At 35.2% G+C, this 17,662-nt stretch overlaps 1 protein-coding gene across 8 annotated transcripts in view; it reads right to left on the reverse strand.

Moving 5' to 3' along the window:
• UNC79 (unc-79 homolog, NALCN channel complex subunit) overlaps nucleotides 1-17,662 on the reverse strand; it is a 329,268-nt gene that overhangs the window by 172,077 nt on the left and 139,529 nt on the right. For all 8 annotated transcript variants that reach the window (XM_058292338.2, XM_058292349.2, XM_058292334.1 and 5 more), the window contains exons 8-10: nucleotides 6,757-6,821; nucleotides 2,163-2,251; nucleotides 1,488-1,528 (exon numbers count right to left, since the gene is read on the reverse strand). In XM_058292338.2, the coding sequence (XP_058148321.1) occupies nucleotides 1,488-1,528; nucleotides 2,163-2,251; nucleotides 6,757-6,821 (195 nt within the window). The remainder of the gene's footprint in view (nucleotides 1-1,487; nucleotides 1,529-2,162; nucleotides 2,252-6,756; nucleotides 6,822-17,662) is intronic.

A 17,662-nucleotide genomic window follows, 5' to 3' on the forward strand; every position in this document is an offset into this window, starting at 1 on the left:
ATAGTCTGTTTTACAATTTATTTTTAAAAATCAAAGGTAAACATCTCTCACACCCTGCATAGAAATTATGAATGGTTTGTTTCCAAATAATGAAATTTAGAATTCAGTTTTAGAAATGGTTTTGTGTAATTAATGGCTATTTAACAGTTTGATATCCTAGATACATCCTACGTCTTAAATAACTTGAGGTTAGTGTCACATCTCCAGATAAAAAAATGAAAAATTATCATTTTTCTTCCAAAAATGATTATCATCTGGAGATGATAACCAGGATTCAGCAACATATCTAATATTTAAAAATATATTTTAGAACTCAGCTATGAGTTTTAACTCAGGGCACTGGAGGTTCGCTAATAAGATGTCTTAAGTTGAAGAAAAAACATTTATTTTTCCCCTACAAGCCCAAATCTTTTCATAGATTTTTTTTTTCACTATTTTTTAAAAATTTTTAATTGTCTTTTTTTTTAAAGATACATAGATCCAGATAGTCTTTTATAAATTTTCAAAATGTTTCTTTGAAGGATGTAGAGGCTGACATTATTGCTCCATTATATATCAATTTCTCTCCTATGGTTGAGACGACCCAATGTTAAAAGTTAGGCTGCAAAATAAAAAAGTAGTGTAATTTTCATTAAGTAAAGGCCTTAAGTTAAAAATAATGCCTGAAGAATTTAGTCAACATTAAGATTTTTACATTTGTTTTAAATAGATCTTTCCATATGAATTATTTTATTACCTACATTTGAAGTATTATATCAAGTTCTGTCTGCATGCCAACCTGTACTCAGTATATCCCCAGCCTTTCCCACAATTCCTCTTTGCAGCCCTTCCTGAGTACCTTCCCTTGTCATTTCAGCCTTCAATTAGGTGCCAAGAATACCTTCCTTTCCTGTGGGCACAGAAACTGTCTGGGACCCACCAACTCATGAGGTATAGCTTTCAGATCTCTAAAAAACTTAAAAAAAAAAAATACCCATTACAATCTTGTCTTTTCACCAAGATGAGTTAGATATGCTTTATCCCTGTTTTTCTGATAGGGAGACTGCGGCTCAAAGCAATTAAATGATGCTTCCCCGAAAGACAGAGCCAGTAATAGTGGCAGGAAAAAGGCCCATTATTCAATTTTCTTCCCACTGCTGTTCCTTAATCCCTTTCAAATCTAGCATAGCAATGTGTCAGTGGCAACACCTGTTCTACGTACAGAAAACCCCTGAAGACATGGATTTTTAGCACAGCTTTAGTCATACGGAATCCGAATTCCAACATCTACCCTTTATTTAGTAGACATTGTACCTCTTCCCTCATTATTAAATGGGTGGGTATATTATCAGCAAGACATTGACATAGTAATTGATATCAATGAAATATCATTGACTATAACACTTTGGTTACTGCCTTTATAAAATAAAAGGGTACAAAAGAAAATAAATGAACCATGTCATTAGTCATGATTACTCATTATTCATCCTTCTTGAAGTAAACCATACCTTGTGGTAGAAGAACATCAATCAACCATTCACTGTGGTCCCTGAAAATAAAAACAAAATTCATTTTTGAACCTCACTGAAATGTTACCCTTCCACATGAGTGTTTATAAACTGCACTCTATTGCTGAAAGGCTTTAATAGAAAGGATGCATAATTAAGGGCACAATGATAATAAACTTTTTAAATGTCTAATGCGTTTCAGCTAAGTTATAAATTACAGACATTTCATCATATTCAGTTACTTTTATATGATAGTCTCCAGATGCTAATTAAGTCAACCAAAATACGACATGATCTGTACAGAGCTGGGTATGATTCTGTAAAACTAACAAGCAAAGAAAACCTCTAGGAATTTTAGGCCATGTTTAGAAGCCACAGTTTCCTTTCAAATTTAATTTTCTCCGTAGCATTTTAAACAGGGTTACTTCAAAACAGAGCTTCTTGGTTAAATACATATTGCTCTCTCTTGTCACGTGTAGAGAAATATTGCAACTTTTTGAAGCTGAACTCTTCCAGATGGAAGTTTGCTATATGTTAAATCTCAGACGAACTACCTTTAAAAAACACAGAGGGGCTAATGGGAAACTTGGGTAATGTAACCAACTGAAGGCCAAACCACTGATCTGGTCTTCCCATTGTCACCGACCGCCTTTTCTCAGTGTTTTCCACACCTACCCCGCAATCCTCTGGCTGCACTCCTCGCAGAGGTACAGTGGGGGTGGTTTGTCACCCAAAGCTACCGACAGGGAGGGGTCTATGCACATCTGAAACACACAGAAGAGACAGAATGAACACTCCTGCTCCTGCTGATCACATTCCGTATGTCATGAGCACAAACGTATCAGCAATGACAGATTTTCAAGAGGAATAAATGTTTTTAGTAAAACCCATGCAACCTGTAACAGTCTTTTCTGCACTAGCCAATGAGTCCACACTGGACTCATTGTAACTAATGTTGGTTTTTCTTTTCTCCTGTCATTTGCAATGCAAATAACAAATAGTGTCGGGAAATCCACCCTCCATTCCACAGGGATAAAAAATCATCTCGTTCAACAGCTGTTCAAACAGACTATTACTCCTAGGGCAGTTCCTTCTCTAAAGTGATAAACACAGTTCTCTCTCTTGAGGAAAAGGAAAATATGCTATTAAATTTTTAAAATCACAACTGATAACAAAATTCTAACAATAGAGACTTTTGCTCCTTAAGATAGACCTCATTCAGAAAGTTAAGCATTAAATCTAACATTGGGTGGCTTGCTTTTCCTTAATCTGCAGTCTAAGTTCTATATCAATCATCCAAAGCTTCATTTTCATGCGTTTTTTTCTTCTATACACACCCTGTAATTTATTTAACTCTGCTGTGCCTTGTTCAATTTTGCATTTTTATAGCTGGGTTTTTACAAAAAATACAGAGATGAAAAGTGTTGATGTCACAGACAATCAGCAGGATATTTCAAGTATCTAGATGTTTGAAATCATGTGAACCAAACATCCAGATGACCACCTGAATTTTATACTTTGCATCAATTTAAGCTTCTCTGATTTATCAAAGTCATTTTGAATTCTGTTCCTACCCTTTAAGAAATAATCAATTATAGCTGATTATGCAGTTAATAGTCCTAGTACACACATTCTTCTGCAGTTTCATTCTGTCTTTTCTTTATTGTTTTTATTGATTTAAAGAGGAAAAATCACCAGACCCTAATACCCAACAGCCTGTTATTGAAAGTTAAAATCCTGAGGAGTTTCAATTATTAGGAAAAAAGAATGACAATTGTTAAATTCAAATAATTATATCATCAAAAGTTTGTAAATTATATATTCCTTGATGCTAAAGACCCAAAGTGAAAATTTTCCTTAAATTAAGTTTCATACTTCCTTAAGTACAGTGAATGAATATTCTTTAGTGTGTTAGATAAGAGATCAGCAAACTTTTTCTATAAATGGCCAGAGTAAATAGTTTAGCTTTGCAGGTCGTACAATGTCTGTGGAATCATCTCACCTCTGCCAGTGAAGAATGAAAGCAGCCACAGACAATATGTAAACAAATGAGTATGGCTGTGTTCCAATAAAACTTTATTTACAAAAACAGGAAACGGGACAGGTATGGCCCATGGGCCACAGTTTGCTGACTCCTGTGTTAGATAATCATCTGGGCTCCAAAGTATTCTTTTAAGTGATCTTCAAACAGTACAAGTAAAACCCAAAGCAGAGTGTGAGATAAAGAATTATTAAGTACTTTTAAAAAGCCTACTGCCATGAGCATAGGTAATGCTTTTCTATTTGGCCATTCCCTTTTGCCTGAGTGATCAAGCTATTATGGAGATGGGCTTTTTGTCAGGATTAATCCATCTTCCCTGAGTCTTGCCTCTGCACCCCATCTAGACCTCTTCCTCAGAGGAGTTACTCTACCCTCTGTTCTAATGAGTCAATGACATTTCTGCCAAGTAAAGAGTTTCTTCATTCCAGTCAAAAGTAAAAATCCCTGCACTGCTAGAACTGTCAAGAGTCAGAGATTAGCTAGTTGATCTCTGACCTGTTAAATTTCTCAATTAACATGAGCCATCAAGTTTGTGGCTACAAGTGTCAGTTCTGTTCTGCTCCAAACAGGTCAGTTCACACCCATATGGATGTTTTCATATCTGGCTATCACATTTTTTAAATAGGCAATTTTCTATTTATAAATACAATATATGCCCAATGAAGAGGCTTAGGAAAGTGTAGAAAAGGATAGAAGAAAATTTAAATAGCTCACGAACCCTCCCTCTAGATGTAATTACTGCTGAGTAGCATCAACAATTATTTCTGATGAGGATCACCAGTTGTTTTTCACTATCAATATGAATATACATACATAATTTTTTAGTTGACATCATATTATACAATTTCACAACTTTTCCCTCTCAATTAACGTGCTTTTGGAAGCATCTAGATGTTGGATACCCTTGATCAAATGTCACATAGTGATACCAGTACGGGTTTGTGGATTGCTCGTATTGTAAAGAAAGAACAATACTGGGTCAGATGTGTTGTAGTAAAACCACAACCCTGGCACAGGAACTATTAACAAGAGTGCTCCCTTCTGGAAAGTGTAGGATGAAAACAGAAAATTGAAAAGCTGAGGTTTAGGGAAGCGGACTTGGCCCAGTGATTAGGGCATCCGTCTACCACATGGGAGGTCCAGGGTTCAAACCCAGGGCCTCCTTGACCCGTGTGGAGCTGGCCCACACACAGTGCTGATGCGTATAAGGAGTGCCGTGCCCACAGAGGTGTCCCCGCATAGGGGAGCCCCACACACAAGGAGTGCACCCCAAAAGGCGAGCCACCCAGCGAGAAAGAAAGTGCAGCCTGCCCGAGAATGGCACCACACACACGGAGAGCTGACACAGCAAGATGATGCAACAAAAAGAAACACAGATTCCCGTGCCGCTGACAACAACAGAAGTGGACAAAGAAGAGGACGCAGCAAATAGACACAGAAAACAAACAACGGTGGGGGGGGGGGTGGGGGAGGGGAGAGAAATAAAAAGGAAAAAAAAGAAAAGCTGAGGTTCAGAAAGTTGGGAGGTTTGGCCTATCCTGGAGGACTGACTGTGGGGAACAGCCTGTGAGGAAAGCGAGGCCATCCGAGGGCAGTGGGTTGGGCTGTTTACCTAGAAAAGAAGGAGAAAAACTAATGTATGATGATTTCCAGGAGTGGGAGGCCAGAAGGCACTGCCAAGCAGATGTCAGAGGGCTTCTGGGAATGCTGTCTGACATAAAATCAAGGAAAAAATAACCAGAAAATAAAAAAGACAAAAAGAACCGTCTTTCTTTTACTGTCTGGATGGACCAGAAGAGGGGACTCTTCCCTTTGTATATCCTCAGGCAGTAAGAGGAAAGGAAAGATATAAAAACTAAAGTGTGAGAGAACCATTAAGGTCTCACCACCATGTGGAATCAAGCTGAATTCCAGGGTATAGGATATATGAGCTTACATGTGTTTAGCCCAAACTGTCCTCACACTATAGAAAAGTGCCTCTGAGCCACATAGGTCTTCAGAAGAAGGGCGTGCATGGAAGAATTAGAGAGGACCACACTACCATTGGTACATTACCCCTACCTGGTGTTTCTCAAAATAAATTCATTCAATTTGGCTTCCTTAAGGCAAATAATGAAGATTTATTATCACTCAACATAATATAAGGATGTTCTTTTATAGTGACATACCATTGAATCTCATTATTTGTGGATTCTGTATTCATGAATTCACCAATGTGCTAAAATTTATTGTAGCTCCGAAATCACTACTCATGGTACCTTCCCCATAATTTGTAGACATGTGCAGAGTGGCAGAAGAATTTGCGTTTCCCAATGTCTATCTTCTCAGCTGAGGTCAAACAGGATTGCACCGTGCCTTCTTATTTCAGATCTTATACTGTAGGCAAGTGCCCTTGTCATGGTATATTTAGTGCCACATAGTTTGCATTTTGAAGCTTCTTCTTGGTGGTTTTGGTACTTAAAATTGCCCTCAAATGCAGTACTGAAATGAAAACTAGTGTTCCTAAGTGCAAGAAGACAGTGATGTGCCCTAACGGAGAAAATACACGTGTTAGATAAGTTTCATTCTAATACAGGGTGTCATTACACCAAATATAAGATATTGGCTCTGGTTAGTAGTAATGTTTTGGCAAAGCTCTTTCATAGTTTGTAACAGTTGTTCCATAACGAGGTGGTAGTGATGGGGTAATGTACGGGGCCCTGTATGATGATATGCATGTTAGTTTTATAAGTTCACAGCTTACACTATACACTAACTGTTTACCAATGTTCATATATGAATGATAAACTTCAATTAAGAAAGTAAAAACATATTATGAGCAATTTTGTAAAAGGTGTGATTATTTTGCTTAATGTTCAATCTCAATTATTCAGGGTGGAAACAGGACAGACCAGTTTGATGTGGTAGAAAGAGAATGGAAAGGAGACGTAGGGTTTCTGGTTCTGCCTCCAGGTCGCCCACTGACTGACTGTGTGGCCTGACGAAAACAGCTTGACTTCTCTAAACCAGTTTCTTTACCTCCATTGCAACTTTTTATGCATTTGGTGCCCAACTACCTCTCAGGCATTTCAACTAAGTCATAGCCGAAATCTGAGCTAAGAATTTCATCTATTTGTGTCCTACAACCCTTGAATTTGGGAAGCCATGTACTCCATCTCACATAGCAATTTGTTCCTCATCATTTGACCACTGGCAGTACAAATGGCACCAGGTCTAAGAAAATATTACCTTCACAGCTGGTTTGTTAATTGCATTGTGGCATTCAATGTGCTGGCAGTGGATGGGATTCCAAGCTGTAAAGCAAAGCACAGTAGATGAATACTTTTCACAGAAATTATTCATGCCCTTGTAAACAAACAAACAACAACAAAAAAAAAAAAACAGCAGATACTTTACTAGCTTTTTGTCCCTAAAGAGAACCATCAGAAGGCTTCCATAATATTACATCAGAATAACATAGCATTAAGTTCTCAAAGGTTTTCACATCTCTGGTTTCACTTGATACTCCCAACATTTCTGTGGGGTAGGTACAGAAGATTATTAATGTCATTTAACAGAAGAGTAAAATGAAATTTAAAAGGTTAAGTAGCTTACGATGGTCACAGAATTAGTAGTAACAAGCTGGAGATTAGAACATACTGGCTCTTGGTTCCTGACACTGCTCTTTTCACTATTTTTACTATGTTAAACATTCCAGATTTGGGCATCAGGAAGAACTTCAAAGTGATAATGACTGAAATGTGGCATCCTCCATTATTCCAATTCCTACCCCAACCCCATCAAAAGCGGAGGCTGGAAAAGTGAGGGTCTTGCCCAGACGAAATGCTTCTGTCTCACACATCACCCACTGACTAAACCTCTGTTGTTTTGCTAATACCCAACTCCTTGATTCCTTATACACACAGAATGCAGACAAGAACTAAATGACCTGGAATCAATCAGAACAATATTCACAACCAGTAATCAGCATCATCCAAATGATTCTGTCATCCAGAGCACTTAGTCAACAACATTCCATCATTTAAACAAATGTAATAGGCTTGTATGTTTAAAATTAGAACTTATAAATTATCATATTCTAATCTTATAGAACTATGGTTTGCCTAACATATGAGTTGGAAGATGAGAAGATATTCTTACTTAGACAAATATCCAATATAATGTAAAATTATTTATTATTAATGACCCAGTCAAAATTCATGCTCCAAACATTTTATACAAAATTTTCTAGCAGTGTCCTAATTTCAAATCTTCTATTCTTCAGACCAATCAGACCAATTATCTGTTTTGGGATTCAGGAAAATACAGTCAACAGAGTCATTAACCTTCCAAAATATACAGTCTATTTATTCAAAAAGAAGGCAAAAAGTACAGGCCAGAGAGCACTACTCTAATAATGTAAAATCATACAGATTATACTGTTTTTAGAAAGAGAGAAAGACAAAATAATCGAGTAAATAAATGAATGGATAAATGAAGAAATAATGTGGGCACAGGCATCCCATAACTGAGATTTGTTTCCTACATGCAGAAAAGTCAAGAGGAAAACACAAAGTAGCAGCAAGTTTTCTTGTACAATTCAATGGGTTTAGAGAAGAAGTTACCTTTAACCAGTTCAAGAATTGCAAATACATGAGAGGTGTCCCATTCCCAAGCCCAAACTCATTACAGATATCACTAATCCATTATAGCATTCTTCTTGCTGAGTCCAGAAGTGGCCTTCTAAACACCAAGGTTCAAGCTTTCATGACTAATCAGAGTTGGCAAACAATAGGAAATCTGCTAACCATCTGTGAATCAGTATATTATGGGGATGTTTGCAAATTGCTTTATTAATATTGAGAAAAAGTTCTTGACACTTATAAGCAGGAGTAAAATTCAAAATATATAACAATTGCTATGTAAGAGGCATCAAAGAATCAGAACATAGACCAGCTACAGCATGTAATCAGGGCTCTAGAGGCATCTGTTCTGCCAGTCATTAATGTTTTAGATATAGATGATAGGGCTATCTAGCCACAGTAGTACGGTAATTTTTCACTACATTTGTACAAAATATAACTGAGCTTTTTAAAAAGTTGCAGGATATTCCATTTAAGTTCCTCAAAGCTACCTTATATTTAAGCCTTCTAGGCCATGATTCTTTTTTTTAGGAAGTACTGGGGATTGAAGCCAGGACCTTGTACATGGCAAGCAAGCACTCAACCACTGAGCTACATCCACTCCCCAGTGAGTGTTGGTTTTTTCCTTGGTTTTTGTTTTTAGGAGGTACCAGGGATTGAACCTGGGACCTCATACATGGGAAGCAAGTGCTCAACCACTTGAGCTACATCCACTCCCCTAGACCAGTGATTCTTAACTTTTGCTGTATATCAAAATCACCTGTCAAGGTTTTTAAAATACTGATGTCTGGAACCCATATTAGATCTACTGAATCCAAATCCCTGGGATAGAGTTCAGGCACTTGTACCTGGGGAAAGCACTGCAACTGATTCTGATATAAGGACAATTTACATATATTATCATATATCAAATATTATTATAGTCAATATAGATCTCCCTTATCTAAAAAACAAATAAACAAAAAAATACAACATAAAAATATGGCAGACATGAGTTCTGCTTCCAACTATGATGGAATAAGTAGTACTTCAAAAACTGTACCACAAACAGCTAGAAACCTATAAAATATATACGAAACAATTTTTCAGAAATTGGACAACAGGTTCTTCAAGATGGTGATCCTGGAGGGAAACAAAACAATGAAGCAAGCCCTACATTCACCCTGGCTTCCTTTCTGGAAGCAATTTCCTCACCATAGCCTAGAAGAGAAAAAGTAAGCAGAATAGGGTGATTTCATTGAGCAGAGGGGACAGAAACTGGAGTTTGGAGAGGCAACATGGCAGAATTTGTTGGGTAAGATAACAAAGTAGAGGGTGCTATGGAAAGAAAAGGCTCCAGAAATTTAATTGTCCTTTTGAGACTTTGGTTTTATATTATTAAGCTGACTATATATAAGGCAAAATTCCATGAGGTTGAGGAAAGAGCAACTTTGGGGGATGAATAAGCTAAACAATTCCTAGGTCTCATAAAGGGATGCAAATTTTCACCAGCCAAAGTGGAGGGAATTAGTTGAACACCCAGGAAATTCAGGAGAAGACTCCAGAAGGGCCATATCCTACTAATAGAGCAAAACTAGCATTAGGGAAAAGATTTTTCTAAGCTTACTCTAACAAAGCTTTAAGAGAAAGCTTAGAAAGGATCAAGCTAACCCACAAGTAATGTAACTGACAGCTAAAACAAGTTTCAACACACTTTAAGGAAGGCAAAAACATCCAGATACTCAGTAACATAATATTTCCAAAGTCTACCATCCAGTCAAAAATTACTTGATATTTGAAAGAGGAGAAAAATGTTACTCATAGGCAGGAAAAATATTGGTCAATAGAATCCAACCCAGAAATTACAAATATGTGGTAATTTAGCAAACAAGGACATTAAGAATAGCCATTATGAAAACATGGACATAATGAAGAGAGAGATGGATGATAAAATAAAAGAACCAAATGGAAGTTCTAGAAATGAAAAATTCAATATCTGAAATGAAAAATTCACTGAATGGGCTTAATAGCAGATGAGACACTGCAGAGCAAAAGATCAGTGCATTAAAAGACATAAAAACAGAAACTATCCAAATGGAAGTACTAGCAGAAAAACAGAGCTTCAGTGAGCTGTGGGAAAATGTCACGCAATATTAAATATGTGTGACTACAGGCCAAGAATGGGCAGAAGAGGGAAATATTTGAGGAACAATGGCCAATTTTTTTCTAATTTGATGAACACTATAAACCCACAGATCCAAGAAGCTCAATGAATCCTATGGAGAATAAACTGAAAAAGAAACAAAAACAAAAACAATGAAAACTCATCATAATCAAATTAATGGAAACCATCCATAAACAGAAATTCTTAAAAGCAGCCAGGAAAAAAAAAAGACACATTACTTACAGGGGAACAAAGATTAGAATGATCGCTGCTTTCTCGTCAGAAACAATGCAAGCCAGAAGACAAAGGAACGACATCTTTAATAGGCTGAAAGAAAAAAACTGTCAACCTAGAATTCTATACCCAGTGAAAATATCCTTCAAAAATGACAAATCCAAGATAAGAGAATTCATTGCCAGCTGAGCACTACTACAAGAAATATTAAAGGAAGTTCTTCAGGCTGAAAGAAAATGACACTAGATGGAAGCTTAGACCTATGCAAAAAAAATAATAGAGTGCTAGACATGGTAAATATGGTGAATAACTACAAAAGGCTTTTTATTCATTTTAACATAATGATAAAAGATGATTGTTGAAAATTAAAATAGTAGCAGTGTATTATGAAACTAATAATATATACTGAAGTTAAATTTTTTATAACAAGAACAAAAAGGATGGGAAGGGGGAAATTAAAGTATAGAGGGGTCTTAAAATTAAATGTAAACTTATATAATATTATTTGATGACAGACTATGATGTAAAAGCATATATTTTAAATGTCAGAGCAATTTTTAAAAAGGGGTACAAAAAATAATCCAATACAAGAGATAAAATGAAATACTAAAAATATTCAATCCAAAAGAAGGCAAGGTATTAAAAGGAAAGGAACAAAGAATAGATGAGACAAATAGAAAACAAGTAGCAAGATGATAGACCTAAACCAAATCATATCAATAATTAGATTAAATGTAAATGGTTTAAACAATAATTGTGTTAAATGTAAATGGTCTAAAAGAGAGATTGTCAAATAGGACTTAAAGTTTTTAAAAAGCATGACCCAACTATACACTGCAATGAAAAATGCACTTGAACTATAAAAACTCAGATAAATTAAACATAAACAGAAAAGACTGTACCAGGTAAATACTAATTATAAGGAAGCTGGAGTATCTCTATAAATATCAGACAAAGTAGAGTTCAAAATAAAGAATATTACCAGAAATAAAGAAGGATATTTCACGATGATGAAATGGTCAATTTATCTAGAAGAATGCATCAATCATATTTATGTACATACTTTCATTTTAGAGCTTCAAATTGCATGAAGCAAAAACTAAGAGAACTGAAAAGTAGATAAGTCCATATTAGAATTGTAAATTTCAACAATCTTCTCTCAGTAACTGATAAAACAAGCAGAAGATATAAACTCAGTAAAAATAGACTTGAAAAACATTCTCAAACAACCTAACCTAACTGATATAGATAGAAATGTCCACTCAATCTCTGTGTAATGCACATTCTTTTCAAATGCGCATGTAACATTTACAAGATAGACAATATTCTGGATCAACAAAACAACTCTCAAAAATTTGGATGAACTAAATCATAGAGTATGTTCTCTGACCACAAAGGAATAAAACAAGAAATGAATAACAAGAGGATATCTAAAGAATTCTCAAATATTTGTTGATTTTAAAAACTTACTTCTAAACAATCCATGCATCAAAAAAAAATACACAAGGCAGAAATAGGAACCCTCGCACATTGTTGATAGGGATGTTTCTAGCTGCCATGGAAAACAGTTTGATGGTTTCTCAGAAAGTTAAGTGTAGAATTATCAGATGACCCAGGAAACCCACTTAAAGTTATATACCCAAAAGAATTCAAAGGAGATAGTTGAACAGATATTTGCACACTGTTGTTCACAGCAACATTATTCACAATTGCCATATGTGAAAGCAACCCAAACATCCACCAATGAAAGAATGGATAAACAAAATGTGGTATATACATACAACGGAATATTATTCAGCTATAAAAAGGAATGAAGTTTTGATACATGCTACAACATAGATGAACCTTGAAAGCTTATTTCATGTTGAGGGAAATAAGCCAGAAGCAAAAGGACAAATACTGTATGATCTCACTGATTTGAAATAATTAGAATATGCAAGTCATAGAGTCATAAGTTAGAATACAGGTTACATGGGCAAGGCTTGGTGTGGATAATGGAGAGTTAATGCTCAATATTGGTAGTACAACATTGTGAATGTTATTTAACACCACTGTATTTTATATTGAAAATGGTAAAATGATTGATTTTAGGTTGTATACATGATACCAGAATAGAACTGTACAACACAAAGAGTGAACCCTGATATAAACCATGGTTTATAGTTAATATTATAATTATAATAACAATGTTTCATCAATTGTAACAAAGGTACCACACTAATGCAAAATGGTAATAGGGAAAACTATGAGAACTTTGTACTTTCTGCATGGTTGTTCTGTAAACCTACAACTGCTATAATAAAAATAAGTTTCTAAGGGAATATACTAGAACAATCCTGTGACTGACTCACAATGATGGGATTCTGGGAATTTTTCTTCATTTTCATGCTTAGTAATGCAGTTACTTTAAAAATGTAAAACATTTTTCTAAATAATACTATATTATTAAAATAAGTTATGTTTCCTAAAAATTTATTGATTTTGTGCAGATGAGCTCAATTAATAAAAATAAACAAACACACAAGGAAGATTAGAAATTCTGTGCTGAAATACAACAAAAATATAACATTTCGAAGTTGCAGCTTGCAACTAAAGCAATGCTTACAGGGACATTTATACCTTTCATGCTTATATTAGAATATGAAAAAGATCCAAAACAAATTACTTATGCATCCACCTACAGTAAATAGAAAAAGAACAAATTCAATTCGAAGGTAATAGAAGAAAGATAATAATGAAGATGAAAGCAGATGTTAATGAAATTCAAAACAGAATACCAATGGAAAAAGACAATAAAACCAATAGCTGGTTCTTTGGAAAGTTCAATAAAACTGATAAGCCCCTAGCTATTCTGATGAAGAAAAATATATAGAGAAGACACAAATAACCAATATCAGGAGTGAAAGGTAGGACATAATGACAGATCCTACATTCCTATTAATTTGACAACTTGGGAGAAATGCATACATTCCTTGAAAGATATCTATCACAAAACCTGACTCAATATAAACTAAAAAATTTAAATAGCCCCATAACTATTAAAGTAATTGAATTTGTAATGTAAAACCTTCCCACAAAGAAAACCCCAAGTCCAATGCCTTTAGATGAATTCTACTACTTAAGGAATAAACAATATAAATCCTACATGAATACTTTCATAAAATAGAAGAGGAAGACCCACTTCCTAACTCATTTTACAAAGACACCATTACTCTGTAAGTAAAACCCAGTGACGACATTATAAGAAAAGAAAAAATAAACCAATATCCCTCACAAATGTAGGAGCAAGAACACTTAACAAAAATTTGGCGTATTGAATCTGACAATAGAAACACAGCATAACAATGTGGAGTTTATCCCCAGGATGCAAGGTTGGTTTAACATTGCAAAGTAAATTGATGTAATTTATTACCACAGTCACAGAATAAAGGTGGGATACTATATGATCATCTCAACAGAAGGAAAAGATTCATTTGACCAAAACTGACAACTATTCATGATAAAAACTCTGCAAACCAAGAATAGAAAGGAACATCTTCAATCTGATAAAAGACAACTAGGATGAGGTTAAATAAGTGAATTCTTTGTTCTTAGGAAATATATACAGAAGTATTAACTGTTCAAGGAGCATGACATATGATGCAACCTACTCTCAAGTGTTTAGAAAAATACTGTTTTTACAACTATGCCATAAGTTTGAAATTATTTCCAAAGAAAGTTTTATAAAGGGGATCTAGGATAAACCTACAACTGATATATTTTATAGTGAAAGACTGAATACTTTCCTGCAAAGATCTGGAATAAGACAAGGATGTCTACTCTCAGCACTTACACTGAATTGGCTGGCAGTATAAGTGAGGGCAAAGAGGAAAAGAGAGAAAGAGGAAGAGAGGCAAGGAGGCAGAGAGGCAGAGAGGAAGAAAACAAAAGAAAGAAGGAAGGAAAGATAAGGCATACAAATTAGAAAGAAAGAAGAAAAATTATCTTTATGTGCAGAGGGCATAATCATGTATACAGAAAATCTTAAGAAACCTACCAAAAAACTCTACAAAAATTAGTAAGGTTAATGTAGCAAGGTTGCAGGATATAAAGTCAATATACGAAAATCAATTCTATTTCTATATAGCAACAATAAACATCTACAAAATTAAAAGTTTAAAACACTATTTACAATAGCAGCCAAAAACATAAAATACTCAGGAATAATTTTTTTTTTTAAAGATTTATTTTTATTTTTTTAATTCTCCTCCCCTCCCCCGGTTGTCTGTTTTCTGTGTCTTAGTTTCCTGCGTCTTGTTTCTTTGTCCGCTTCTGTTGTCGTCAGCGGCATGGGAAGTGTGGGCGGCGCCATTCCTCGGCAGGCTGCTCCCTCCTTCGCGCTGGGCGGCTCTCCTTATGGGCGCACTCCTTGCGCGTGGGGCTCCCCTATGCGGGGGACACCCCTGTGTAACAGGGCACTCCTTGCGCGCATCAGCACTGCGCATGGGCCAGCTCCACACGGTCAAGGAGGCCCGGGGCTTGAACCGCGGACCTCCCATGTGGTAGACGGACGCCCTAACCACTGGGCCAAAGTCCGTTTCCCTAGGAATAATTTTAATAAAAGAACTAACAAGCATTCTTGAAAGAAATTAAAGATCTAAAGAAATTGAAATATATGCCATGTTAGTGAATCAGAAGACTCAATATTGTTAAGATGTTAATTCTCCCCAAATCCAAGCAGATTATTTTATAAAAATTGACCAGCTGTGACTAAAATTTGTATGAAAATTCAAAGGTCCTAATATGGTCCAAATAATTTTGGAAAAAAAGAAAAGAACTAATTTTGAAAATGTACTCTACATGATTTCAAGACTTAGTATAAAACTACAATAATCAAGGCAGCACAGTATTGGTAAAAGAATAGAAAATGGAACAAAACATAGAGTTTAGAAATCAACCCACACATATGTGGCCAACTACCTTTCAACAAAGGAGTCAAGGTAATTTAATGAAGAAAAGATATTTTTTTCAACAAATAATATCAGAACAAATGGATGTCCACATGGGAAAAAAAATAAACTTCAACCTTTTCCTCCTATTATATACAAAAATTAATTCCAAATAAATCATAGATTTAATATAAAAGAGAAAACTGAAAACTTCTAGTAGAAAACAGGAATTTCTTCACAAACTTAGGGGAAAAAAAAACAAAGCCATTTAAAAATTGATAAATTGGAATTTATTAAAATTTAAAACTTCTATTCTTTGAAATACCTAAAAAGGAAAGCCCCTGACTGAGAGATCATGTATGAGGCAACCTATATATAAATATACCTGACAAAACTTGCATATTTTGAACATATAACAATAATACAGAAAAACTGAAACTCGTACATTGCTGGAAGGAATATAAAATGGTACAACCACTTTTGAAAAATTGTTTGGAAATTTCTTGTAAAATTAAACATACTTTTACCAAATGGTCCAGAACTTCTTCCTGTAGGTATTTATCAAGAAAAATAAATGCATATCTTTCTAAAAACATTTTTATGAATATTAATTTTATTCATAATAACAAAAAAAATACCCATCAAAAGGTGAATGGATGAAATAACTGTGATATAGACATACAATGGGAAACAAGTTACCAATAAAAAGGAATAAACTACTAATAATAACAAAAAATAAAACAAAAAAAAAGGAATAAATCTCAAAAACCTTATGCTTAGTGAAAGTAGTAGAGAAAAATGGAACATACCATATGACTTCATTGATATGAAATTCCATAACAGGCAAAACTAATCTATAATTGCAAAAGGCAGGTCAGTGGTTACCTGGGTTGGGTATGTGTGTTGATTGTCTACAAAGGGTCACAAGAGAAATTTGTTGGGTGATAGAAATGTTCTATATCTTGAGTGTGCTGTTGGTTAGTTGCTGTATTCATTTGTAAAATGTCATCATCTGTACCTAAAATGGGTCCATTTTATTACATAAAACTTATAACACCTCAACAAAATTAATTTTAAAAGGAAAAAAAAAATGAAGGGTCAACCAAAAATATACTTCAGGCAAAGGAAAGGAAACATCATACCAAAGAGAGAAAAGAAAGAAAAGGCAAGTCTGAAAATTATCTACTCTATTAGTCAAAAGATTTCAGGAATGTGTGTCAACTGAAACATGATACAAAAACACATGTCCTCTATAAAAACAGGAGAAGAAAGCCAAAGAAATTCAAGGTGAGATGGAAGAAAACAGAATCAGATAAAAATGGATTTGGATAACATAAATAACAAGTGTAAGCAAATAAAAAATAAAATAGAAAATTAGAAACCCTCACTCAAAGTGGCAAATAGCAGAGCTGATTTGGGGAGGGGTGGGGAATCAAGTAAGTTATGGCAGAAACCAAACTGAGAAGTTAAGAATACAGAAGAAAAGACAAAAATAGGAAAAATCAGTTACAATAGCTACAAAACACAGAAAACAGAATCTAACCTAAGAATTATACTATTTCTGAGGAATATACAAAAATAACTGGAAGACAAGTGATAATTTAAAGCCTAATTAACGAGAAATTCTTAAAAAAGATTGAAGGACCTGAATTTGAAGATTGAAAGGGCTCTTTACATTATAGGCAAAATCAATAAAGAGACATTCATATCTGGAAGCACTTAAGTTCAATAAACCAGAGTGTAGGAGTTGCAAGTCTGTTTACGGTCAGTCCAGAGATTCAGGTGCCCTGGGTATGCACTAAACCCCAGCACCAACTACAGATCCGGTAAAGTAACACGAGAGGCTTGTGGACAAAGATCAAATCTGAGTCCAGCTCCATCACACAGAAACACAAACTCCAAACTAGGGCCAACTGACATGGCACTGAACTCCATCTACCATGACCATGTGGAGTGGACATAACCATTCTAAAGTCGACAGGATGGAGGAATAGAGTATGGATTAGAGTGGACTTACTGATATTCAATTCATGAACTATTGTGATTAGTAATCAAAGAAAATGTGGCATTGGTGTGGAGAAAGTGGCCATTGTGGCTGCTGGGGGTAGGGAGTGGGAGGAAGAGATGTGATGTAGGGGCATTTTACGGGGTTGGAGTTGTCCCGGGTGGTGCTGCAGGGACAGTTACCAGACATTGTATGTCCTCCC

This window comes from Dasypus novemcinctus, chromosome 3 (assembly GCF_030445035.2).
Source record: "Dasypus novemcinctus isolate mDasNov1 chromosome 3, mDasNov1.1.hap2, whole genome shotgun sequence".
Taxonomy (NCBI): domain Eukaryota; kingdom Metazoa; phylum Chordata; class Mammalia; order Cingulata; family Dasypodidae; genus Dasypus; species Dasypus novemcinctus.